Source organism: Hylobates moloch, unplaced genomic scaffold (assembly GCF_009828535.3).
Source record: "Hylobates moloch isolate HMO894 unplaced genomic scaffold, HMol_V3 SCAFFOLD_16, whole genome shotgun sequence".
In the NCBI taxonomy this organism is placed as follows: domain Eukaryota; kingdom Metazoa; phylum Chordata; class Mammalia; order Primates; family Hylobatidae; genus Hylobates; species Hylobates moloch.
This window is the reverse complement of record NW_026652291.1, coordinates 10,104,814-10,130,064: the sequence shown is the minus strand read 5'-3', so window position 1 is coordinate 10,130,064 and position 25,251 is coordinate 10,104,814. Positions and strand designations below refer to the sequence as shown.

The 25,251-nt window shown below is 52.1% G+C and overlaps 1 protein-coding gene across 1 annotated transcript in view; it reads right to left on the bottom strand.

Annotated features, from left to right (window-relative positions):
* The window catches only part of SYNE3 (spectrin repeat containing nuclear envelope family member 3), a 100,208-nt gene that overhangs the window by 32,476 nt on the left and 42,481 nt on the right, over positions 1–25,251 (bottom strand). Inside the window, exons 3-8 of the mRNA XM_032180361.2 lie at positions 19,201–19,373; positions 17,338–17,647; positions 8,574–8,735; positions 6,776–7,123; positions 3,036–3,172; positions 717–891 (exon numbers count right to left, since the gene is read on the bottom strand). Of these exons, the coding sequence (XP_032036252.1) occupies positions 717–891; positions 3,036–3,172; positions 6,776–7,123; positions 8,574–8,735; positions 17,338–17,647; positions 19,201–19,373 (1,305 nt within the window). The remainder of the gene's footprint in view (positions 1–716; positions 892–3,035; positions 3,173–6,775; positions 7,124–8,573; positions 8,736–17,337; positions 17,648–19,200; positions 19,374–25,251) is intronic.

Here is a 25,251-nt window from a genome sequence, read left to right as displayed (position 1 = left end):
GAGTCTAATTGGTACAAACCGGTTACAGTAATCCCATCATCCTTGCCGGTGATTGGGCCAGGAATAATCATATGACCTTGACCAGCCAATGAGATGTAAGGGGAGTGTGCAGGAGTCAGGGGAGGATTTGAAAGGCGGAAGTGGAGGTGGAGAGAGCCCCGTGCATCCGCGGCTCCATCCGGAGCCAGTTGTTGTTCATGGGAGACGCATGTTTGGAGCCACAGCAGCCATGCTGGGGCCATGAGGGGAGACCTGGCTTAGATCTACAAAGGGCTTGGTCCTGGTGACACCACTGAGCTGTGGCCTGGCACCCTGGACTGCCTGAATGTCGCTGTTTTAAGATACTGCAGGTCAGGTCAGGTTTCCTGCCACTTGGAGCCGCAGTAAAGGCAATGGCCTGATAACGCTGCTCTCGCAGGACTGCTGATGCCTCCACTTGGTAGATGCTTGCGGGTGGGGAGCGTCCGTACGGAGCCCCGGGTTAATCCCCAGGCAGCAGGCTTCGCCTCCTGCCCAGGAGCCGAGCTGACCTTTGTCAATGTAACAAGCAAGCACGGACACTCCCTGTGCACCAGACTCAGCAGACCGGGCGCAGTGAGCTCTCCCCAGATATCCGGAGCTCCCGGCAACCGGCCTTCCCTTGGGAGAGAGGCTGAAACACCATGCCCCGCCAGTGGCCCACCCCAGCTGCACCCAGTTGGCAGGACCACGGTTACCTCGATCTGGGGCAGGAAGGTGTGGAGGGAAGGCAGGTCCGGCAGGCTGGCAGTGACCTCCAAGAGCCGCTGGGCCAGGGCCTTCCACAGCTGCAGATCCTGCAGAGGCCGCTGGAAATGCTGCCACAGCTCCACCCCCGTGGCATTGCGCAGCCTGGCGCTCTTCACCTTCAGGCTGCAAGGAGCGTGGAGGGAGAAAATGAGGGAGGAGAGAGAGTGGGTTCAGTCCAGGGATGAGGCCTCCGCCAAGACCCTCAAGAGGCCGAGCATGTACTGCTCCCAGGGTGGGCCTTCTCCTATTTCAGTTGCTGGGAATGTCTGCAGCAGTAGACAGAAGATGTAGCTGGAAGGGACTTTGATTAATATCACTATGAAAAGGCATGAGCAGCAGGCCTGGGGTCTTCCTGAGGACAGACACTGGGCTCCTTGGGACCTGTAGGCTCTTATATAATTTACATTCATGGGCAGGATATGGTGGCTCACACCTGTAGTCCCAGCACTTTGGGAGGCCAAAGCAGGAGGATCACTTGAGGCCAGGAGTACGAGACCAGCCTGGGCAACACAGCAAGACCCCATCTCTAAAAAAAAAAAAATTTAAAAATTAGCCAGGCATCATAGTGCATGCCTGTAGTCCTAGCTACTCGGGAGGCTGAGGTAGGAGGATTGCTTCAGCCCAGGAGTTCGAGGTTGCAGTGAGCTGTGATTGCATCGCCGCACTCCAACCTAGGTGACAGAGCGACACCTGTCTCCAAAATAAATACATAAATAAATAAAAGGCATGAGTGTTCTCTGATTCTATAGTAGGTATAAAGAGCTGGGAGTTTGGAGCCAGACAGGCCAGCTATATGACCTTAAGTGGCTCAACATTAACAAGCCTCAGTTTTCTCACCTATGAAATAGGCAACACGGTGCCCCTCTCATATAATCATTCTAAGTGTTAGATGAGATGACACATGGAGACATTATTCCTCCAGGAACGGAAGAATCATTAATTCAGACTGGCCCTCCCACTGAGTACAAAAACAAAAGACAAACAAATTGCTTGATCAAAGTTTTAAAAAACAAATAATAGAAATGTGAGTCTAACCATCTTTGACCCTGAGGGCATTTACCAATCTGGAAGCAATAGCTGCAAGACTGAGTTAGGGTTTGGCAGCCTCTCAGGATAAGGGTCTATCAAAAATGGGCAGATTCTGAAAACAGCACCTCACATGAAGCTGGGATCGCAAAGGTCCATGCCCTGAGGATAAAAGTACACTGCAAGCAAGCCAGTCCAACAGACGGATGGCCCAGCTTCATGACCAGGGAATACAAGCCTTGAAGATAAATTATGGAGACCCTAGACCAGCCCTGCCTGCCCCCAGGCACCTGGCAGAAGCAAACAAAACCCTTTCTTGAGTAAGGTACCGTCATTCTAGGCCCATTTAATTTCTACAAATAATTTTTCAAACACAATGTCCAGCACCAAGTCATAGGAAACCAATACCTGAAACCTCAGTGAGAGAAACCAGAGGGAGAGGAAGACCCTTGGCCACTCTGTCTCCCTGGCTACTTTGTGCGCAGGAAATCCGACCCCCTAACCCCAGCCCTACCCCAACCTTAGCATCCCACGGGGGATCCAGGCCACTGCCCCAGTTTTATAGATGTAGGCCTGAGCATGCTGTGGGATGACAGACACACAGCAAAGGTGGGAGCTCCCTTTGTTTATTCTGAAGGAGCTCCCTGTACCAGGCAGAGGTAGGAGATGCGTGATAGCTGCATGGACAGTTGTACCATGTTCAGAACACCTCAGAGGCTCATGCAGTGAAGACAGGTAATAGATTTCAAATCAACACTTTGCTCGGTTCCACACAGAGAGGATACAGGGCTGCTGCATTTGCTAAACTAGGAAGCTAGAGGTCCTGCTGTGCCTGAGCCCGCGGGCTGAGGGGCATATGGAGGCTGGTCTGGAGATGGCTCAGATGTTGAAGTCAGCATCCGAAGGCAGGGGAATGGAGTCTGTCTATTGAAAAGCCCTCCCTTTGGGCCATCACCCCTCCCCAATGCTAACCTGCATAAAGAGTCATGATAGGATGGGTGGCTGAGCCACTAGCCTGGATAAATGCAAAGTTCAGGCCTCTTTCTGGGAGCAAATGCAAAACAGTCAAAGGGGACAGTGTCTGAGCCAAGTGAGAACCTGTAAAAGCCAGTCATTGAGAGGTGCAAAGAATGATTTAGAAGTTACTGTGTTGCAGGAGAAAGCAAGCCCTCCTTCTGGAGATGGGGAAATGTGGGTTCCAGCACACCCTGATTCCCACCACCCTTGGCCTTCCCAGATACCTCTGATACTCCTGGATGGCAGCAACCACACTATCGGAGAGTGGCTTCAGGTTGTGAGGGAAGACGATGAGCTCCTTCAGCTGGGCTTGCAGCCGGTCCACCCGGGGCTCCTCCGAGGCCAGCGCCGCCCGTGTTGCCTGCGGCACATGACGACACCACAGTGGGAGGTGAAGCTCCTCAACAGGATAAGTGTGTGTGCAGGAGGGTGAGCATGGCCAGTGGGGGTGGGCCAGGCTGGGAAGAAACTGTCACCAGGGACAGGAACTGGGGCCCCACTCCTGAGCTCAGCCCCTGCCCTCCCATCTCCAGCTCCATGACCTGGAACTCAGCCTTTACTGTCTGTTGCTGGGCTACAGTTCCGCTCTTTATTGTCCCCTACCTCCCAGCATTGTCATGGCAAACACTAGCTCCTAATGGTACAAATAACTAATACCCAGGGGACACCAATGCCAGGCTGAGTGCCCTGGGTGTCCCATTCGTTTAAGCCTCACAACAGTCCTGAAAGGCTAGTCTCCATGTCCCAATGTTATTTACAATGAAACTTGGGCTAAGAGCTCTCTGATGGTTGCAGAGTCTGTAGATGGTGGACCCGACATCAGAGCAGGGCCTCTTCATGTCTCTAAAGGTGCTTTGTGAACCCGGTTATTATTCTCAGCAAGCCTAGAAGCTATTTGCATGAACAATTCCTAAGCTGCTTCACGTCAGCGTGTGCAGACACTCCAGACACAGCCTTGCCCTGCTGTCCTGGGAAGTTCCATATTTGACCTTGATCTGCAGGACTCCCAGCCCCTTGCTTGGCCCTGCTCAGTAGGAGGCAGGGTGGGGTAGTAGAAAGTGCTGGGCTTTGCCACAACACAGAGCTGGCCTGGAGACCCACCTCTTTCTTCTCCTAGCTGTGCACTTTGGGCTGTTTCCTCATTGATAAATGGGGCCACTCTCACCAACCACATGGGTCGGGTGATATTGACAAGGCACTTGGTACAGAGCAGGGGTGCGTTGGTCCCTCCCCATCCCCAGCTCCCTCAATCCCAGGAGGCAGCCTTGTGCTTCTGCCCTTCTTGACCATACCGACCTCTGATGGATCCTCCATTCACAGGGAACCAGGGGCAGCTCCAATTAGGCTTAGCCTGGGGTGACCCACGGATGAACAGGGTTTAGAGTATTAAGCTCAAGGGAGAAAGCACAAATAGAGGGAAGGATTTTAGGCAGCAGCTGGGGCAATAGGGGCCACTATGTAGGCAGAAGGACACGGCATCTGCCCAGCCAGCCCTGCTCATTCTCAAAAATGTTCCTATCGCTATTCAATTAGTTAGCAAACATAATGACATCTATGAAGTTTTCACAGAAGACCAGACACAGTTTGTTTGTGGGAACTGGCAGGTTGAAAATCATTCATGAAGAAGCCCAGCATATCAGTAGTCAGGAAAGCTGGCCAGCATGCAGGAATTCAGCCGAGGAAGGGCAAGGGTGCAGAGCGTGAGCAAGACCGGGGGCTGCCCCTGGAGAGAGGCCTGCCCAGGCCACTGGAAGGCCCATCATCAACTTGAGGCAGTGCTGGAACACCCAGGGCCCTCATTCCTGGGAAGGACGCTGCCCCATGGCTGGGTGGCCTGGCTAAGCATGACCTTTTTCTAGGCTCAGTTCCCTCCTTGTAAAATAAGACCGCATCCCTTCCAGCCTTGACATGCCATGTTAGGACCTATAATGTTGTCAGGTTTAGTTTGCTGATTCCTTGGGAGGCTCAGGAGGGTGGACCCTGCCAGGTAGTTGCATTTCCTGACCAGACACTGGATAAGCCACAAATCCACCCTGACTTCAACCTTTGCTGCAGTCTCCCTGAAACAGATGAGGGTCCGGTTCTGGTCAGCAGAGGGATAACGCAAGTCATACCCAGCCCTGTGCTCTCTCGGGAGCATCCCAGGGTTGCAGTCCCAGGGGGGATGGATCCACTGATGTCTGGATTCCTGGTCTGTTCCTCTTGCTATGTTAATTTTCTAGAACTGGGAGCCTGAGCTGGCCCAGTGGTTGGAAGCATATGACCTTGAGTCAGATTACCTAGGTTCAAGTTAAAATCCCTGTCTCCACCTATTGGATGTATAACCACAGGCAAGTCTCCTAGCCTCTCAGTGCTTCATTTCACACATAACAGAGGTTAAAGTAATTTTCCGAAAGCCACTCAGTTAGCAAGGGGAGAAACTAGGACTTAAACCCAGCTAGTCTGGCCCCAAAGTCCTCACCCTTCACCACTGTGCCATACCACCTCCAAGGCGCATTGAGGCAGACAGTCCTAAAGCGGGGGACAGTTCCCTTCGGAGGAAGGTGATCACTGCAGGGTAACCTGTTCTGCTACAAGATCAAATGAGAAGACAGCCCTTTGTTTCTCCCTACAAAAAATATTTTTGCATATGAGGAAAGATTAGAAGGAAGAGAAAACATGTAACAACAGTGGCAGAGTGCAGGTAAGATCTGAGATGGCTTCCCTTGGAGATATCTCCTCTCATGAAGTCGTGATCCTGAGTTAACAAGAAATAAGGACAGAGGTGGGGAGGGCCATTGCTTCTTATTTTAAAACTCTCTTTATCGGCCGGGCGCGGTGGCTCACGCTTGTAATCCCAGCACTTTGGGAGGCCGAAGCGGGCGGATCACGAGGTCAAGAGATCGAGATCACGGTGAAACCCTGTCTCTACTAAAAATACAAAAAAAAAATTAGCCGGGCGTGGTGGCAGGCACCTGTAGTCCCAGCTGCTTGGGAGGCTGAGGCAGGAGAATGGCGCGAACCCGGGAGGCGGAGCTTGCAGTGAGCCGAGATCCCGCCACTGCACTCCAGCCTGGGCGACAGAGCGAGACTCCGCCTCAAAAAAAAAAACAAAAAAAACCTCTCTTTATCCACAAGTCAAGCTTCAGTTCGTATACCTCGGGGGAGGGGTGGGGAGCCTCTGATGGGATGTCATGTCGGGGTCTGGGAAGCACCCCCCACCACGGTGAGCCTCTGCTGCTTGGCCTCCTAAAGGCCCATGTTTGTTCCCCATCATCTCCACATTAAGAGTTTCCCTTTCTGGGCTGGGCGCGGTGGCTCACGCTTGTAATCCCAGCACTTTGGGAGGCCGAGGCAGGCGGATCACAAGGTCAGGAGATCGAGACCATGGTGAAACCTCGTCTCTACTAAAAATACAAAAAAATTAGCCAGGCGTGGTGGCGGGCACCTGTAGTCCCAGCTACTCGGAGAGGCTGAGGCAGGAGAATGGCATGAACCCGGGAGGCGGAGCTTGCAGTGAGCGGAGATTGCGCCACTGCACTCCAGCCTGGGCGACAGAGCGAGACTCCGTCTCAAAAAAAAAAAAAAAAAAAAAGAGTTTCCCCTTCTGATCCAATATTCCCTGTTCCACGCAAAGGAAGCCCACACCTTATCCCACCACCGGGGGCAAGAGAGTAGATTTGAGGCCCAAACCTGGCTGCCCAATCCACCTCTGCTGTTATTTATTCACAGACCCACCATGTGACTCTAGGGATGTTGGGAAAAAAAATCTCTGCAGGCCCCAGCTTCCTCATCCAGAAAATGGGGATAAACACCTATCTTGTCTACTCCCCGCTCAGGGAGCTGAGATACCAAGAATCCCGGAGAAACAGAGTGAGTGTGCTCAGGGCTCAACCTGATTCTCCATCACAGAGGAGGTCTGAGTGCCAGGATCCTGGGGCACAGACAGCACCCTGGGCTCCATGACTCAGCCAAGCACGCTTACCGAGTAGCGTCTCCAGTGTGCCACCAGCTCATCCTCGGTCCCCGCCTTCGCCGCGGGCTGCAGGCCCTCCTGGGCCAGCCTCTGCAGGACCATCCTGAACTCACTGAGCTCAGCCTCCAGCTGCTTAATCTGCTGCTCACAGGCTCCCCTGGACTGGAGCAGGCCCCGCAGCCGCTCCTCCTCCTCCTCCCAGAGGGCGTGCAGCTTCTCCAGAACTTTCCTCATCTCTTCCAGTTCTCCGGTGATCTTCTCTGCACCCAAAGGAGAGGTGTTCCGAATGACGCCCACAGACTGCTCCTCCAGCCTCCCCAGAGACTCCTCGCCCCTGGGAAAATCTTTGGCTATGTCCTGAAGAGGGTAGAGGGGGTGAGGGAAAAACAGGCAGGGAAAAAGAATACAGTTGCTGCATTTTCCAGAGCAGAACTGGGACTGTCCTGCAAAACACTGTTTCCTGGGGTCCCGCGTTAGAGCCAGAGGGGCCTTCCCAAGGGCTAGACTGTCTGCCTTAAATAGCATGGACTCACCACCTGAGAACCCTATTCCTTCCCCATAAGTCTTTTTCAAGCCATTTGATTAAGTCAAGGAGAAAGTCTCTGTTGGGTGCTTCTGTCTTGAACACTTTCTGACATTTGTTTATCTTCCTTTCCACGCCTTCAGCTGGAAACAGCGTGGAGCCAAATAGAACCGAATGGCTCCGTTCGGTTTCATTGTATTTATTTGTGTGATTATCTGCCTGTTTGGAATCGGCACCATCTTTTCCATTTATGACAGTGATATGTTTTCTTTCTAAATAAATAATCATCAGTTTTTTTAAAAAAAATGAGTCCATTTAAATACAAATGTTAAAGAAATAGTTCAGGTACTGCACAGTTGTGGCAAAATTTATCAAGTGGTTCTTGAATTATTAAAGACGTTCTACCCACTCACTTTATGGAGGGAGTCAGGGGCTCATGGAAAGCCACACAGCAGGTGAAAAGGGGGGAGTCCGCGTCTCCCGATGGCAGATCTGGTGCCCGCACCACGGTTCTTCTCCCTTGGCACCATTGCCATGTGGGCTGGATCGTTCTGCGCTGTGTGGGGCTGTCCCGTGCACTGTAGGGTGGTTTTGCAGCATCCCTGGCCGCCACCCGGATGCAGTAGCAGCATCCAGCCCCTCTACCGTCTTAGGACATTGCCAAAGATTTTCCTCGGGGAGAGGCATCTCTAGACACTGCCAAATGCTCCCCATTGGAGACCCACCAGCCTAGACCATGCTTCTGTGGTCCTGGGTTTCCAAATGCTCTGCTGGCCAGGGATTTCCACAAAGCCTCCGAGGACCCAAGCGTTTAGACTAGATTCCACGCTTCTCCTCATGGGGGTCTGTGGGCCATGGGTTCTTATATATTCTGTGGCACTGAGCACTGTCCTATTAAAGAAACTATGACATAGGGCTGGGTGCGGTGGTTCACGCCTGTAATCCCAGCACTTTGGGAGCCCGAGGCTGGTGGATCACAAGGTCAGGAGATCGAGACCATCCTGGCTAACACAGTGAAATCCTGTCTCTACTAAAAATACAAAAAAAATTAGCCAGGCGTGGTGGCGGGGCGCCTGTAGTCCCGGCTACTCAGGAGGCTGAGGCAGGAGAATGGTGTGAACCCAGGAGGTGGAGCTTGCGGTGAGCCGAGATCGTGCCACCGCACTCCAGCCTGGGCGACAGAGTGAGACTCCATCTCAAAAAAACAAAAGGAACTATGACATAAAACCCACCCTCTGTGAGTGTCCGTAGGGTCCCTGTGGTTGAGACACAGCTGGGGATTACCTGCAGCGTGGAGAGGCGCTGCGTGATGGGCAGCTTGCAGTTCCGCCCCAGGCAGCCATTCACCTTCTCCACCACCGCCTTCAGCCACAGTTGGAACTCGTCCACGCCTGCCTGGTACTCCTCATGCTCCCAGGCCACCTGCTCCAGCAGATCTACCCGGTCCTGCGGGAGGAGGAGAATCACCAGCCATGAGGGTCCCCAGCCCAGACAGCCCAAAGGCCAGAAAGCCCGTAGCCTGCCTGGGTGGGTGTGTGTGTGTGTGTGTGTGTGTGTGTGTGTGTGTGTGTGTTAGCAGGGGGTGCAACCAACCCCCAGCCCTTTCTCTAGACACAAAGAGCTCTCAGATACTCTGTTCTGCCTTACAAACAATATGCCCAGAGAGTTGGCTTTGGAGACCAGAGCATGTTGGCACTGGGCCCCATCACTGTGCAGCTGGCTTTCTTGTTTACCACATCCTAGGAATGGCATTCAAGACAGAGGTGCGGCAACAGCAACAACATTAGCACTACTACTACCACATCACACTGTCATTTTGAGCACTCGCCAAGGTGCTGGGCACTGCTCTAAGAGCTTGACATATATAAGCTCAGTGAACTCTCCTGGCCACTCCATAAGGGGGTACCATTACAGTCCCAGTTTGACAGATGAGGACACCAAGATACAGAGAGGTAAAGTGACTTGCCCAAGGCCACCCAGCTAGGAAAGTGCCAAGATTCAATCCGAGCTGGGTTGAATGCTAGAAACCAGCATTTCTAGCTCCATTACACAACAGTGTCCACAGGGTGTGCAAATCAATGGCAAGCTGCCCCATTTCCCCATGAATACGGTGATGTGTGTTGCATGGGTTGGAGTCATCTCTATTTTCAGCCAGTCCCACCAAAGGTCTTAACAACACAGGGGCAAGATAATGTCCTGAGGGTGGCTGACGTTTGGAAAAACGATGGTGTCCCTGCTATGAGCCCCACTGTATTCCTAGAGACTAGGTTTTTCAAAACACACCCTGATCACAGTGCTGTCTCCCCATATCCCATCATGGCTCCCCACTGGCCCCAGGCCCAAGTCCAATCCTTGCAGCCTAGCATTTCAAGGACAGGTGCCCATGATGTAGCTCTGTGGTCCAGCAGTCAAGACCCTGGGGTTGGGATCCCACTGCCTGTGGCTTGAACCTTGGCCCCACTTTGGGCACCTGATTAACCCTTCTGTGCCCAAGTCCCCTCATCCATATGGTATGGTTAATAACACCTGCCTCATTGGGAGAAAGTGAGATGAAATGGGCCAGAGCTCACCCCTAAAACAGAGCCTGGCAGCTGGTAAGCGCTTAACCTCGAGGCATTGCTGATTGTCTCCTGCCTTCTCCAAGCTCTTCTCACACCTCCAGCGGGTACCCACTTGCAGTACTAACCCCAGGCCCCCTTCTCACTCTGAGGCTGCGCCCATTGCCCCAGGCTGAATTAACGGCCTTCCTTCTGAGTTTCCAAACCACTGGGATGCAACTTCATCACAGCAGTTGTCCATGGCATCGTCACCCACTGGGGGAATCCAGGAAGTTCCTAGAAACAAGGCTGCCCCTGTTATTTCATCTCCCAGGGTCTAGCTCAGGGCATGCCCTGTGAACGCTTCCTGAATGGCAGGAAGCACAAATCTGGAGTGTTTGCCATCAGAGGGAAGTTTCCAAAGAGAGCCAAGAAAAGGGAAAAAGGAGACTCATTTAATAAGCACCTATGCTAGGTGTGCGTGGAACTTCAAAGCGTTATCTTATTTAATACTCAAACAATCACAAAACCCTCCTATTCTGTAAGTGTCCAGACTGGAGTTGGGACATCGCGGAACTCTTTGGGTCTTACAGAAAAGATTCCAACGGCAAGTGTCAGACTCCAAAATCATTGACTGTTGCTGTCAAGGGCCACCCAGGAAATGCTTTTAGCTTGGCCTGCCATGTGGAGCTACTCCACCGCCAGCATGTAACTTATGTTGTAGCACGTGAGTAGCCACAGATAACGTGAAAAGAATGGCCTCATTCCAATAAAACTTTAATTATGAACACTGACAGGATTTTCATATCATTTTCACATACCAAGAAATATTTGGCTTTTCATTTTTTCCCAATCATTTGAAAATCTGAAAGCCATTCTAGCTTATGCTTATAATCCCAGCATTTTGGGAGGTTGGGGCAAGAGGATTCTTTGAGCCCAGGAGTTCAAGACTAGCCTAGGCAACACAGTCAGACGTCATTTTTAAAAAAATAAATAAAAACATTAGCCGGATGTGGTGGTGTGCACCTGTAGTCTCAGCTACTCGGGAGGCTGAGGCTGAAGCTAGGATGTGGTGCCTGAACCATAGCTGGCTGACCTCAGCTCTTCACCATGGAGCCAGGCCCTGTCCAGGAGGGTTCTGACCATCTGCAAAGCTAAGTCAGACGTTCTCAGCTGGGAAGAGTGAGCGGACAAGTGCATCTGAAAAACCCCTTAGCTCTTTCACATATGCCTTTCTCTTCTTTGGGAAGCTCCTCACCAAATCTAGAAATATGAATTCATATAAACCTTGCAACTACCACTGCAAGTAGGAGAAAACATCCCCATTTTAGAAACGAGGAAGCCCAGGCTTAGGACCAAGCCCTTCAGTAGAGAGCTGAGAAGTTCTCTCAAGGCTAGGCATGGTGGCTCATGTCTATAATTCCAGCACTTTGGGAGGTGGAGGCAGGAGGATCGCTTGAGCCCAGGAGTTCGAGACCAGCCTGAGAAACATAGTGAGATGGCATCGCTACAAAAAATTTACAGATTAGCTGGGTTTGTGAAGGGTGCTTGTAGTCCCAGCTACTTGGGAGGCTGAGGCGGGAGGATCGCTTGAGCCCAGGAGGTGGAGGCTGCAGTGAGCTGTGATTGCACCACTGCACTGCAGCCTATCTCACCTGACAGAACAAGACCCTGTCTCAAAACAACAACAACAACAACAACAACAGCAACAATTGTCGAGCACTCCAACTGGGGTTGTGAAAAAGAGAAATAACATTGGAGGCACCACACATTCTTGTTTAGAAACCTATTTTTATTTTTTATTTTTTGAAACAGAGTCTCACTCTGTTGCCTAGATTGGAGTACAATGGCCTGGTCTTGGCTCACTGTAACCTCTGCCTCCTGGATTCAAGCGATTCTCATGCCTCAGCCTCCCAAGTAGCTGGGATTACAGGGGTGCACCACGATGCCTAGCTAATACATACGTATATATATTTGGTATTTTTAGAAGAGTTTCGTGTTTCACCATGTTGGCTAGGTTGGTCTCGAACTCCTGACCTCAAATGATCCACCTGCCTCAGCATCCCAAAGTGCTGGGATTACAGGCGTGAGCCACCATGCCCAGTCAAAAGCCTATTTTAAAGTTATGGTAATTGAAATAGTTTACAACTGGAATCAAGAAAGATAAAATTCTTACAAAACATGAGCCCTGCTTGAATCTGAAAGTGGAGCAAGCGCGGGGGATGGTCCCCTTCATGCTTCCCACCTGCAGCCCTAAGGATGGCTCCGGGGCCTCAGCAAGCTCCCCTGCTGGCTTCCCCTTCCTGCAGGGTTATTTAAATCTATCAAAACTCTCCTGGAGCCTCCTCCATCAACAGGAAAGGCTCATTCATGAAACAAAGTGGGTCAGGGGTAACAGGCAGAGGCTGAATGCTGGGCCCCTGGCCGCGCTGATGGTGATAGATGCAGCCGGGAGTGAACTCTCCCATGGAAGTGCCAGCCGTGGCTCCCAGTGTGTGAAGGATGAGGTGCTGGCACCCGGAGGAGTCCAGGGTAAATAAAAGTCTGTGTGACGGGGAGCAGGTGCTCAGAGAGGACCTCGGCAGGAGGGGCAGGGATCCAGCTGAGATCCATGCCAGGCATAACAGTCACAGGGCAGAATCCAGCCATGCTGGAGAGTGACAGGGTGACAAACGGGAAGGTGCTCAACCTTCTCGTGAGACCCAGCAATTACACCATCTGCGGCGGGCAGAGCTGTCAGGAATGTCAAACCCAACCAATTAACAAGGGTGGTGCGGATTTATGCCTCTGCAAAGGGCTGCACGAGCAGCTCTGATTCATCACAAGCAGCTCTGATTCATCACAAGTAACTCTGATTCACGGCCAAGATGCCAGACAGACGCGCCTTCTGTGAGGGCCGCCAAGGGAAGCAGCGGGGGTGAGGATGCTTCCATGTGCCTGCCTTTGGGAAAACTAAAACGGGATTAAAAACAAACAAACAAGCCCCTCCCCGCAGCCAGCCTGCCCTGTCTACATTTCACTTGCAAACGCTGTGGGCTGACAATGTGCCATTGCTCCCCTGTGGGCTTAACCTTGGCCCTAGTCAAGAATCTCCCTTCCAGCAGGTGGTCACAGAGGCTCCAGTTCAGGGAGGACCCCATGGTGCTTCTGTGGCTCTGTCCCCATCAACCCTAGAGGCTGTGCTAATTAACATGTTGGACGTCAAAAATGGGTTTTCCTCGTTGGAGCAGTGGCAGTGGGTTCTCATAGGTAAAAGTAGGGGCACTAATCTGAACCTAGAGGCCAATCCCACCCCGAGGCCAGGCCTGGACCCCCAGGAAGGCACCAGGACAGATCGGTCGCTGGAGTCAGAGGACTGCCCTGAGAGAGACCTTTTACGCAGGGGAGGTCTTCATCAAGCATTCAGAGAAGGGACTGGGAGGCTGGGACCACCAAGGATCTCTGCAGGCTGCTGGGTCTGTGGAGTGCCCACCCACCTTGGGATGAGGCTAGAATCCCCCCACTTTGTCTGGGGCTGGAGGGCTGGGGACACCCAGGAGGTCAATGCCTGGGACTGCATCCCACCTTGCTGATGAGGAGCTTAGGATTGAGTGGTTAAATCTCTGGCCAAGGGCGATGGAGAAGTTTGACCCTTTCAGGAGCCTCTCAGGCTTCGGAAGAACATGGCACCCTCTGGAACCATGAAAGCTCTGTCCATAGAATCTGGTGGATGCTATAGCTCCTCGCCCCATAAAAATGCACACTCATACCTTCTGAATACAAGATCAAAGAGGGGTCCGCCTGGCCCCTCCCCACCTACCCCCAGTTCTCCCCATGGCCAGCTTCTAGAGAGACAGGAAACACCTCCAGGGTACACCACAGCCCTCCTGTCTAAGAGCTGACCAGGTTCCCTGTGAGTGAGAACAAAGTCCTCAAGCTTGCAGGAAGACTTAATCAGGGGCCATGGGCTTCAGCCAACAGCTGAGAAAGCCAAAACTGAATTCGCTTCTCCATGCAGGGTCCAGCCACTCCACAAAAAACAGCGCCCCATTTCCACATTGGCATCAGCATTGACCAGCCATCTGGCAACTCCAAGGGCTTCCATCATGGAGTGAGCCTCCCCTCCCCGCACCCCAAACCTCCCCCATCACCGCTGTCTCCGCACATGACACAGCCTTCCATGCTCCTGCCTCAGGACGCTGCCAGGCAGGCCTTTGCCTCTTGAGAGCCCTGGATGCAAGGGCTCCCTCTTCAGCAGCTCAAACCTGCCTTTCACTGTCCCAGCCTGATCACAGAAGCACCCACGGCCCCAGCTCATCCTGATGGTCACAGGTGCAGAGACTCACCCAGGACCTGAGGCGCAGCTGCAGGGAGCGCCACCTTAGGAGTCACCAGCACCTCTGGCTTTTTCTACTGGGCCGCTGGTGTCTGATGCACGGAATGTTTTTTAATCTAAAAAATTAGTCCAAAAGACCAGGTACAGTGGCTCACGTCTGTAATCCCAGCACTTCGGGAGGCCAAGGCAGATCACCTGAGGTTGGGAGTTTGAGACCAGCCTGCCCAACATGGAGAGACCCCATCTCTACTAAAAAATACAAAATTAGCCGGGCATGGTGACGCATGCCTGTAATACCAGCTACTCAGGAGGCTGAGGCAGGAGAATCACTTGAACCCGGGAGGCAGAGGTTGCAGTGAGCTGAGATCGTGCCATTGTACTCCAGCCTGGGCAACAAGAGTGAAACTCAGTCTCAAAAAAAAAAAAAAAAAGAGTCTAGTAGCAACTTCATCTACTTCATAAAAAGGCTGGGGGAGCAGATGAGGTCAGAGACAGGAAAAGGTCAGAAAAAACAGCTCTCACTGATAAGAGCTGTGATGTCTATAGCGTTTTGGATCGTGTGAGGGGAGAGTCCCCTGGAATGAAAATGAGGCTCTTAGAGGCAATCATTTCGGCATCTGGGCCAGAAGTGATGCTCACTCAGCACCCCAGCATCCACCCTCACATACAAACATGCACACACACCCATGCACACGCATGCAAACCTGCACACACACCAACAACTTTTTATCTCATCTCCTCCACACCCTGCACCAGGCGCTCTCTGCTGATTGGCATGAGCACCTGTTTCCTGTAAAGTCACAGCAAAGAGGCTATGGAGCCAGGCACCTGTCCCAGCTGGGCCAGAGGGGCAGACCTGGAGAGAGAATTGCCGTGAAGCCTGCCCGTGCCACACAGGACTTGGCAGGGCCGGATGAGGGCCAATTGGCTGCCTCTGCAAGAGCCAAGTCGAATCCGCACCTTGCCCATCCATTCTGGACCTTGTGCAGTCTCCTGGAGCCTCCTGCGGCTCCTCTCTGGGGCCCTACGGGTTGCTTGCCTTCAAACTGCAGGGGTGGAGTTCTCGTTATTTCAATAGATAGTTCTGAGCACCTGCTGCATGGCAAACAGCCATTGTCGTTACTATTTATTCTCACCGCTACTGAGAGTAGAAGTCATTCTTTATATTGGCAAAATGCTTGCCGGTTTTCAAAGAGCTCTCATGTAACCATACAGCCCCCACAACCTGGGTGCAGGTCAGGTGAGCTGCCCTGAGGCCACACAGCTGGGAAGCAGCAGTGCCTGGCCTGGAATCCAAGTCCCTTCCCAAGTGCCAGAGTCCTGTTCCTGGTGGATTGTCTAGCTCTGCTTATCATAGAGCTTACTTCCCTTAAACTGTCGGCATGAAGAACCCAGGAGATGTCCAGTTCCAGCGCTACAGCCAACTAGAGAGCCAGAAACGCCAGATAAAATGTAACATAACAAACACCGTTTCAATGCAGACCCACGTCACACCAAGGGAAGGGATATTCCCATGGGCCAGAAGTAAAGACGCCCAGGAAACCACCCTGTTAAGCTCACACAGATGCCTGAAGTCTTGGTTACTAGAAGCTTGGGTTTAATGCTCAGGCTGGAGTAAGAAGTGAGACTTTGGGCTCAGAGGCAACAGAGACCACTGCAAAAAGACGGAGCCTCAAGTGGCTGCCCGCCCCCACTAGCCAAAGCGTGAAGTAGAAAAAAAATATTGTTACAAACACAATCCGAGAAGGAAACTTGTGTGTTTTAGCCTGGGCCTAAAAACAAACAAACAAACAAACAAAACAATCACCTTTCAGAATATGGAGTTGGGGCCTGTTGTATGATTCTGGCTTGGGGTTCACGTTTAGAATATCCGCTTGATCTGGGAACCCCCAAGTCAACTGACTGACATAAAAATAGGAGTCATGAAGGTAAACCTCAGGGGGAGCCCAGCTGAAGCCAACAGAAAGCCACTCTCAGGTGGTGTCCCAGCCGCGGGCTTCTGCAGACGCACCCTGCTTAGGCTGAGCTCAGAGCTCAAAAGGACAACGCCCCCCAAGGAAATAATCTACCATGTCAAGGGACACATAGGTGCCTGATGTGGAACTTCAGCCTTAGATCTGGAACTTCAGCCACTAGAAAAATCTGATGGAGACTGTAAAATACGTATGTTTAGAATGATTGCAAATATAAGCTATATCTGGGAGGAATGCAAAATCTCAGGGGGAAAATGACATAATTTGTTAAAAAGAACTGGGAGACATAATACAGAACCAAATAAAATTTCTAACAAATATAACTGAACTTGATAACTCAATGAACTGTTTCCAAATAAGGCAAGAATGGGGTGAGGAAATGCACACAGAGAATGGACAGAGGGACTGGGGCAAGGGCAAGAGAGAGCAAGGAGGAAACACTGAAGGAGGAGGACTAAAGGGCAGGAAGAGGAAGGGAGGGGAGGAGGGAGAGAGGAAGAGAGAGAAAGGAGGAGAAGGGGGAAGCTGTTGGGATCAAAGTGAACATCACAGTCCATCAGTCAGTCGGTCGACACACCCGTATGTATATTAAGCACTGCGAAACACTGGGTATCTGGATGGTAGATAATGGTGGATGCATGAGTGGATGGTGGAAGAGTAGGTAGGTGAGGATTGGAGGATGGGTAGCTAGGTGGGTGGATGGTGGGATAAACGAGTGGGTGATGGTCGATAGTGGGTAGATAGGTGGTGAAGGGGTAGGCAGTGGAGAGATGGATGAGTGAATCGGTGAGTGAGGAAGAGTTGGCTGGGTTGATGGGTAGGTGAATGAGTAGAAAGATGAATGGGTGGGCAATTAAGTGGTTGAAGAGATGAATAGCAGATTGATTAGGCTGGTAGGGAAGTAGACGGATGAGTGAGTCAACAGATGGGTGGGAGAATACATGGATGAACAAATGGTGGGGTAGATAGGTGAATGGGGTGGTGTGTGGGTGGATAGTGAAGGGGAGATTTGGTGATTCAGTGGGGAGGTAGATGGGTGAGTAGGTAGATGGAGAGGAGGGTGGTTGGATAGTGAACAGGTGAGTAGATGGATTCATAGTAGAAAGACAGATTGACAGTAGGTAAATAGCTTGATAGTAGGCAAACAGTGGCTGGAATGGATAGATAAGGGTGGATACATGGACGGGTGGGTGAAGATATAGCCCACTCAGCCTCACCCTCACCTGGGCCTTGGCCTTCACTGCATCGTACTCAGCCTTCATTCTCTTCTGGGCATCTTCGTCCACGCTGGGGTCCCCAATCCTGTTGAACAGAGAGGCTGCCTCCTCCAGCAGCCGGTCCAGGAGCACGGCCTGGTTGTCCACGTTGTGCAGCAGCACCTGGGCGTGGCTCAGCTGCCACTGCTTCTCCTTCAGGCCCAGCTGGAGCTCAATGTGGGGCTCCAGCGTGACCATCATCTTCTGGAACCAGCGGTAGAACTCATCTCGGGCCAGCAGGTATTCACTCCAGTGCAGCCACACCCACTCAATGCGGCTGTGGGCACAGAGACCTCAAGGTTGTGAGGGAACCTGCCACCTGCCTCCTGGGTTGGGGGTCCGTGCTGTCACCCCCTCCCCAATACTAGGGGGCTGTGGTCTGGGGGCATGATGATGCCCTTTCTGGCCCCTGAGTCACCTGGGCAGCTTGTTGACACTCCAGATTCTAGACCCTTCCTCAGTCCTACTGGATAAGACCCTCTGCCCAGTAGATAAGCTCCCTGCGTGAGGATAGGAGTCAGGGGAGCTCAGACTCCAAATTCCTCCCAGAACCACCAGTTTTGGGGATGCATCTTGGGGAGCCCTTTACCTCCAGCACCTTAAATCCTGGTCCTGAACTCCCACTATCAATGCACAGACACCCCCAGTCATTTCTCTCTGGCACTGGGGCTCTGAACAGTTTCTCCAGGCCCCTGGCACATGAACACCCACTAATATTAGGAGCAGACTGCAGTTGGGATGTGTCCAGTCACCTGCAGAGCACTTTGGATCTATCTTTACTAACAGCAGGCATGGCCTAAAGCTCAAGCTCAGATCCCCAGCCTGTCTCCCTGGGGGTTGGTGGTCAGTGTCCTTAGACTGGCTTCCCAGCAGCCTGCTTGTCTCTGACCCTTCCCCATGGCTGGGGTGAAGGAGGAGCTCCTGCCATGTGGAATGCTGCCCCACTGACATCTGTGACATCTGCATATGTGGGCTCGTTGCACCCAATGTGGATGGAAGGCTGGGAGCCTGCGTGTGGGTTCCAGGGGTGCCGGGAACTCGCTCCGCAACCCTGCCTCTTCGCTTGCCTTAGTTTCTCCATCTCTAATATGGACGTGGCTCTATCTCCCCAGCCAACATCAAGCCACTTTGTTCGGAATTTCAAGCGCAAGGATTTAGAAAGCAGAAAGCACTGTGCAAAGTCATTCCCATCTCCGTGCACATCCTTGCTTTATAAAAATGGAGATGACCCTGGCAGCTCTTGTTTACTGAGGGCCTACTTTGCGCCAAGCAGTGTGCCTCGCTCTTGACATTTACTATCCCCTTCTAACCTCCTAACAACCTTCAAGGAGCACTTGATTACTCCCATTTTCCAGAGGAGGTGCTTGAGGTTCAGAGAGGTAAGGTAACTTTCCCAAAGCTACACAGGAAGTAACCAGCAGGACAAGAGTCAATGCCAGGCCTGTCCGAGTGTTTGCTCCTCACCACCCCCTGTGCCCACCCACCACCACCCAGCTTCCTGGTACAGGCAGGGAATCTGGCTACAGTGCTAGCAGGGCCCCAGGCCTTCTTTCTCCAGAGCCATTGTGCCATGCTCTGGAGGATGCACACATGGTAATTCTCTTAGGAATTGCTGGCAAAACACGCCGGGTTCCCAGTGTCTATTATCATCATTCAACCTGATTATAATTAGAAAGAGGCAGGCAGGGCTGGTCCTAATCCCAAGAGAATACCCTGTCCCCTGGAATCCCAGGACTGGAGAAATGTTTCTTGGGCGGAGGGCCCAAGCTAGTGTCACAGTGGGCAAGAAGGGTCAACGGCGGCTGTGGACAAAGGCCCTGGATGCCCTACCTGTGACAGTGAGTCATGTAGGTGACGGTGTCCTCCCACTGGGCCTTGATGTCCTTCAGCCGGGCCAGGATCCCAGGCTTCTGGTCCCCAGGGCAGCATGCCAAGAGGGCTTCGGCCGTCTGTAGCACGAGGTCCACCTTCACACGCCCCTCGGGCTCCAGCTGGCATATTTTCTGTTGTGGACACACAAGCCAGTTTCCAGGGTTAGGCAAAAGGCAGACAGGCACAACCTTGGGAAGATGGTGGCATGGTGCAAAACGCCAGGACTCGAAGGCCAGAGGATCTGGGATTCACATCACAGCCCCTGCATCCCTTCTTGTGGGGTCTTGGGCAACCTGCTAATAGCTCTGAGGGTAGGAGGCGGGAGCAAAGGCGATTAGCATGCTGGGTGCCGTCTGATGAATGGCCCTCTCCTTCCCCACTCAGCCCATTTCTAGAGTGTGAACTCAGACAAGTTTCATTCTCTCCCTGGACTTGGTTTTCTCATTTGTAAAGTGCAAGTATTAATCGTATCTATCTCTCAGATTTTTTTCAGGATTAGACGATGAGAAAATGCATGTGAGGTACATGTCTCAGTGTGCAGCGTGAGAATCTGCCTCTCAGGAGGACTGCGAGGAGCTGGCCCAACCTGGGGCCCAGCTGAGGCTCCAGAATCATCTCTGTCTTTTGCAGTTTGCACCAACACCTTGCTCCTGAGGCTGCTCCAACCAGAGACCAACAGCAGCCGGGACACTGAAGCAGCTGCCTTCCTGGGAGATGCTGAGTGAGTGACTGTGACTCACAGACAGCTCACGTTCCTGCAGACTGCCTTAGAACCCACAGCAGTCTGAGATGGCCCCTCCTGACCCTGCACCTTCCTCTCTGCTCTCCTGGCCTTGGGGTCACATCTGCATCCCTCTGACCAGCCTCTCCTGGCTCCCTTCCTCCCCATATTCTCCCAGGGGTGATCCCCCTAATAAATACCATGCACATTTCATCTCATCTTGGTGTCAGCTTCTTGGGGGACCAAGACCAACACATGATGTCCAGCAAATAGTAAGTGTCCAAGTAATGCTAGCTATTGTCATTGCTGTTACTATCCCAGTTCAGTGGCAGCTAAGGCTTGGTCTCTGTAGGCAAATATGACGGGATTCCAATCCCACGGCCACTCCTTACTACTGATGTGACCTTTGTCATGGGAGTTACATTCTCTAGGCCTAAGAATGAGGGAAGATAAGCATTAGGTAATGTAGGGAGAGCCATGAGCACGCTGCCCAGCCCACACCAGATCCCAGTCACTACCTGCCCACTATTACTATTATTATCTGTATCTTTGGATCTGTCTTCACTAACAGCAGGCATGGCCTAAAGCTCAAGCTCAGATCCCCAGCCTGTCTCCCTGGAGGCTATCAGTCAGTATCCTTAGACTGGCTTCCCAGCAGCCTGCTTGTCTCTGACCCTTCCCCATGGCTGGGGTGAACGAGGAGCTCCTGCCATGTGGAATGCTGCCCCACTGACAGCTGTGTGACTCCTGGCAGGTCACTAGACTACTCTGGGTCTCCCTTTTTCATCCTGAGACAACGATAACAGTCTCTGCTTGTTCACCTCCCAAGGTTATAACATTAATTTTAAAAACACTTTTAGCCAGGTAAAGTGCTGCATGCCTATAATCCTAGCACTCTGGGAGGCTGAGGTGGGAGAATTGCTTGAGCTTAGGAGTTTGAGACCAGCCTGGACAACACAGTGAGACCACGTCTCTACAAAAAAAAAAAAAAAAAGAATTAAAATTAACCGGATGCAGTGGCACACACCTGTAGTCCCAGCTACTTGGGAGGCTGAGGTGGGAGGATCGCTTGAGCTTGGGAGGTCGAGGCTGCAGTGAGCCGTGATCAAACCACTACACTCCAGTCTGGGTGCCAGAGCGAGACCATGTCTCAAAAAATAATATTAAAAATAATAAAAATAAAATAAAAACACTATGAATTAAACATATGCATAAGTTAGTGTACTTTGTAAACTGTTGAACAATTATGTAGACCCTTCCCTAATGTGTGCAAACGGGCGATGGTCCCCATCCTTTTTGCTACTCTATACAATAATCGTTGGTGATGACAATGATGACGATGAGGATGATGACGATGATGATAGTATAGAGGGACTTCCCCTCCTACGTGTGTTATCAAAGAGTGAGGCAGACAAGCTCCTTCCAAAGGCTGTCTCTGTGTGCATGTGAGTGGGGGGGGTGCTCAGGGAGAGTGAAGAATAGGGAGATTCCCCAAGAGAGGGAAAGAGGGTTTGTTTGGACAAGTAGCAGGATGTGGCAGGGGCCCAGGGGGTGGTGGCCACAGCAACTACCCAGACAGGGACCCCGAGTCCCTCTCAGCAGCGAGCAACAATGGGGAAAACAAAAGTACCATAGTGGTCAGTGTGGCCTGAAGACCCAAGGGCCAGTGTGGAATATTCTAGACTGAATACGATTATCCACCCAGGATGTTTCACACCACCCAGGGGCAGGGTTCCACAGCATGGCTGAGGATGAATTTGTTGCCATTCAGAGAGAGATTGAATGTGATTAAAAATAATAGTAGGCTGGGCATGGTGACTCACGCCTGCAATCCCAGAACTTTGGGAGACCAAGACAGGAGGATCGCTGAGGCCAGGAGTTTGCAACCACCCTGGGCAAGATAGTGAGACCCCATCTCTCCAAAAGCATTTTTTTAATTAAAAAAAAAAAAAACTAGCCAGGCACAGTGGCATATGCCTGTAGTCCTAGTTACTCAAGAGGCTGAGGCAGGAAGATTGCTTGAGCCCAGGAGATTGAGGCTGCAGTGAGCCATGATCACACCACTGCACTCCAGCCTGGGCAGCAGAGCAAGACCCTGTTACTAAAAAAATAAAAATAAAAAAAGCTGGGTGCGGTGGCTCATGCCTGTAATCCAAACACTTTGGGAGGTCGAGGTGGGCAGATCACAAGGTCAGGAGTTCAAGACCATCCTGGCCAACATGGTGAAACCCCGTCTCTACTAAAAATACAAAAATTAGCCAGGCATGGTGGCACATGCCTGTAATCCCAGCTACTCAGGAGGCTGAGGCAGGAGAATTGCTTGAACCCGGGAGGCAGATGTTACAGTGAGCTGAGATTGCACCACTGCACTCCCGTCATCACACCACTGCACTCCAGCCTGGGCAACAGAGCAACACGCCGTCTTAGGAAAAAAAAGTAAGGTGATATTTCTGATTCCCAGAAATGTGAAAGGAGACTTCATATTCCCCAAGCTAGCAAGATGGGCATCACAATAAGTCCGATTTTACAAACAAGGGAGCTGGGGACCCACAGAAACCACCAGCCTTGAGGACTGATTCTCTGCAGCTGCCAGAGAAGCCTCCTCCACACCCGCTCCCAGTTTCAGCTCAGATGGAGTCCAGCTCTGAACATCACAGGAGCCAACAACTCTAGGGAAGAAGTGAAATTCCATCTCCCTTGGCCACACCCAGAAGGAGCAGCCAGGTCTGGAATGTCCCATGTGGACAATGGCCCCTTCTCCAAAGCCTGGTGTCCTGACTGTGTGGTCCCCCCAGGCCCCTGGACCTTTGTCCTTCTTATCCTCATGAGAGAGGCACAGGCTGGACAGAGGGAGACACAAAGACCCGAGACCCACTGCCTTTTCAAGGGAGTGAGTTTGATGCTTCTTCACCAAGGCAGATGAGCTGGCTGGTCCAAAGGCAGGCAAGACACCAAGCTCCCTTCCCCCACCTGGAGAAGAAACGTCTGCCCTCAAAGATCAACCTGTAGGATGTTTATTGGAGGCCTGAAGCCAGGGGAGGACAGAGGCTGTGGCTGGGCTGGAAAAGCCAAATTTTGAGAAGTAGATTCCACTCTTTTTCACTGCGCTGATGATTACACTCTTTGGCTGGTGTGAGGTTCTTTTATAGCCCATTGCCAGCAAGGACACAGTCCAGGAGTGCTTGGCAAGGGCTGTGCGGCCAAGTGGGAGAAAGTACTTGAACTGCAGCCACAAAATTATTCCAATTTCAAGCAGCCGATGAGGGCAAGGGGAAGGTGGGGATCGGATATAAGGAAACACCCTGGAGAGAAGAATCAGGAGACCAGGAAAGTGGAGGAATGGGGTTAATCAGGGTTTTCCCTCAACCCAGCCAAGACCAGGTGACCCCCAGCTGAGCATTATGCTGAGTGCTAGGGTCCTGGATGAACAAGCTAGTAGGAAAGAGGGCTGCAGATAAGAGCGCAGATGACTGCAAAAAGGGCCAGAAGAGACCACAAAGTAGTATGAGAGCTCAAGAAGGGATGGGAGAAATCCAGGAAGGCTTTGTGGAGGAGGTGGCATTGGCATCAAGCCTGCAGGTCTCTAATTAAAGACAATTGGAGAAGGATATTTGAGCAAAGGTAGGGAAGTAAGAGATATTGAAGCATGAGTGCATTGGGAAGCCAAGCCTTGGGAAACACCAGGGTGCTCCTGACCAAGAGGGTGGCCCAGAAGCTGGTGAGGAAGCTGCCTGGCTCAGGCCAGGACCCAGATACAGGACAAGGGAGCCTGAGATCGTGCTACTGCACTCCAGCCTGGGCAACAGAGCGAGACTCCACCTCAATAAACAAATAAATAAATACATATGCCGGGACCTAGGAGTGTGGCTGGAAGCTCCTAAGACCCACTCCTGGAGGCTCTGGGGATGGACAGGGAAAATTGGTACACTGTGTATCCCAGCTTCTAAAACCACAAGAAACAATCGCCTCCATTTAGCCAGCTCTGCCAGCATACCCTGCACTGTGCATACAAGCATGTCTATAAATGATCCTCCTTAATCCTCCCTCCTTCCTGAAAGGCAGCAGCTATCACTCTCCCCGGAAGCAAGCTGGAGCTCTGGGAAGCCCTCCTGAGGTGCCACAGCCATGGCAGATTTTGGAGCCCAGGTCTGCAGACCCAGTAGCCAAGCTCCCAACCCAGGAGTGATGGGTTCTCCAATCACACCTTACAGAAAGCCCCCACCCCACGAGGATTCTGGAGTTTCCCTTAACCCCTCGGGAACACAAGGGGTGAAGGGGTTCGTTTCTGCTCTACAGATGGGAACATGAGGTCCTGGGAAGGCATGGGACATCCTCCCGGCTGCATGGCTATTAAGGGTCAGAACTGGATCAGAGCCCACGTCCCTGTCACTGCAGCAAACAGGCACTGGAGACAAGCCAACAGAGTTGGTGGAGGAAGCACAAGGGAGACCCCAGAACCTGGGGGCAGCTCCCACGGGTAGGTCGAGAGGCACTAGCTGCCCCCTCTTACCAGCTGGCAACAGGAAAATGTTTTCTTTCTTACTGTGAAATTGGTTTTGAAAATGGCAAAACACACAGTAAATGAAGCATGCCGGAGCCCCGTGGGAGGAGACAGTGGCAGAACGCTCAGGCCATGACTCCCCTCTGCCTGGACTCCCACCCCCTCAGGGCTCACAGAAGTGCTGCCTCTGGCTTCCAGGGCCCGTCCACCCTGGTCCTGCCAATGTGTCTTCCTAAGGACCACCCTTGACTTTGCTTAAACCAGAACCACCACCTGGAGGGAAAGACCTGCCAGCAAAGGGTAGAGAGTTTGAAATGCTAAGCACCCTAACACAGTGGGCACACAGGCAGGGCTGTGATGCTCACACACAGGCAAGGTCAGGAGCTGGGGCTGAGAAAGGGAGAAACTGGTCAGGAAAGACGCACGGACAGGAGGGTTTCATTTCTTGTGCACACCCAGACCCACACAAAAGAGCATTCCAGGCAGAGGCAACACATGGACAAAGGCTTGGCGATGGAAGGTCTAGGAGGTCTTCTGCCAAGCAAAGGAGGGCGTGAGCTTGCAAGGTGTGACAGTGGCTGGAACTAAGGCCAGTGTGAGCTTGAGAGGTGTGACAGTGGCTGGAACTAAGGCCAGTGTGAGCTTGAGAGGTGTGACAGTGTGGAGAGCTAAGGCTGGAAAACAGAGTGGTGCAGATAGTGGGGGACTTTTGACGCCAGGTGAAGTTTGCTTTTTCTTTGGTGGACAGTGAGAGCCATGGAAGGTTTTAGAGGAAGAGAATAACATC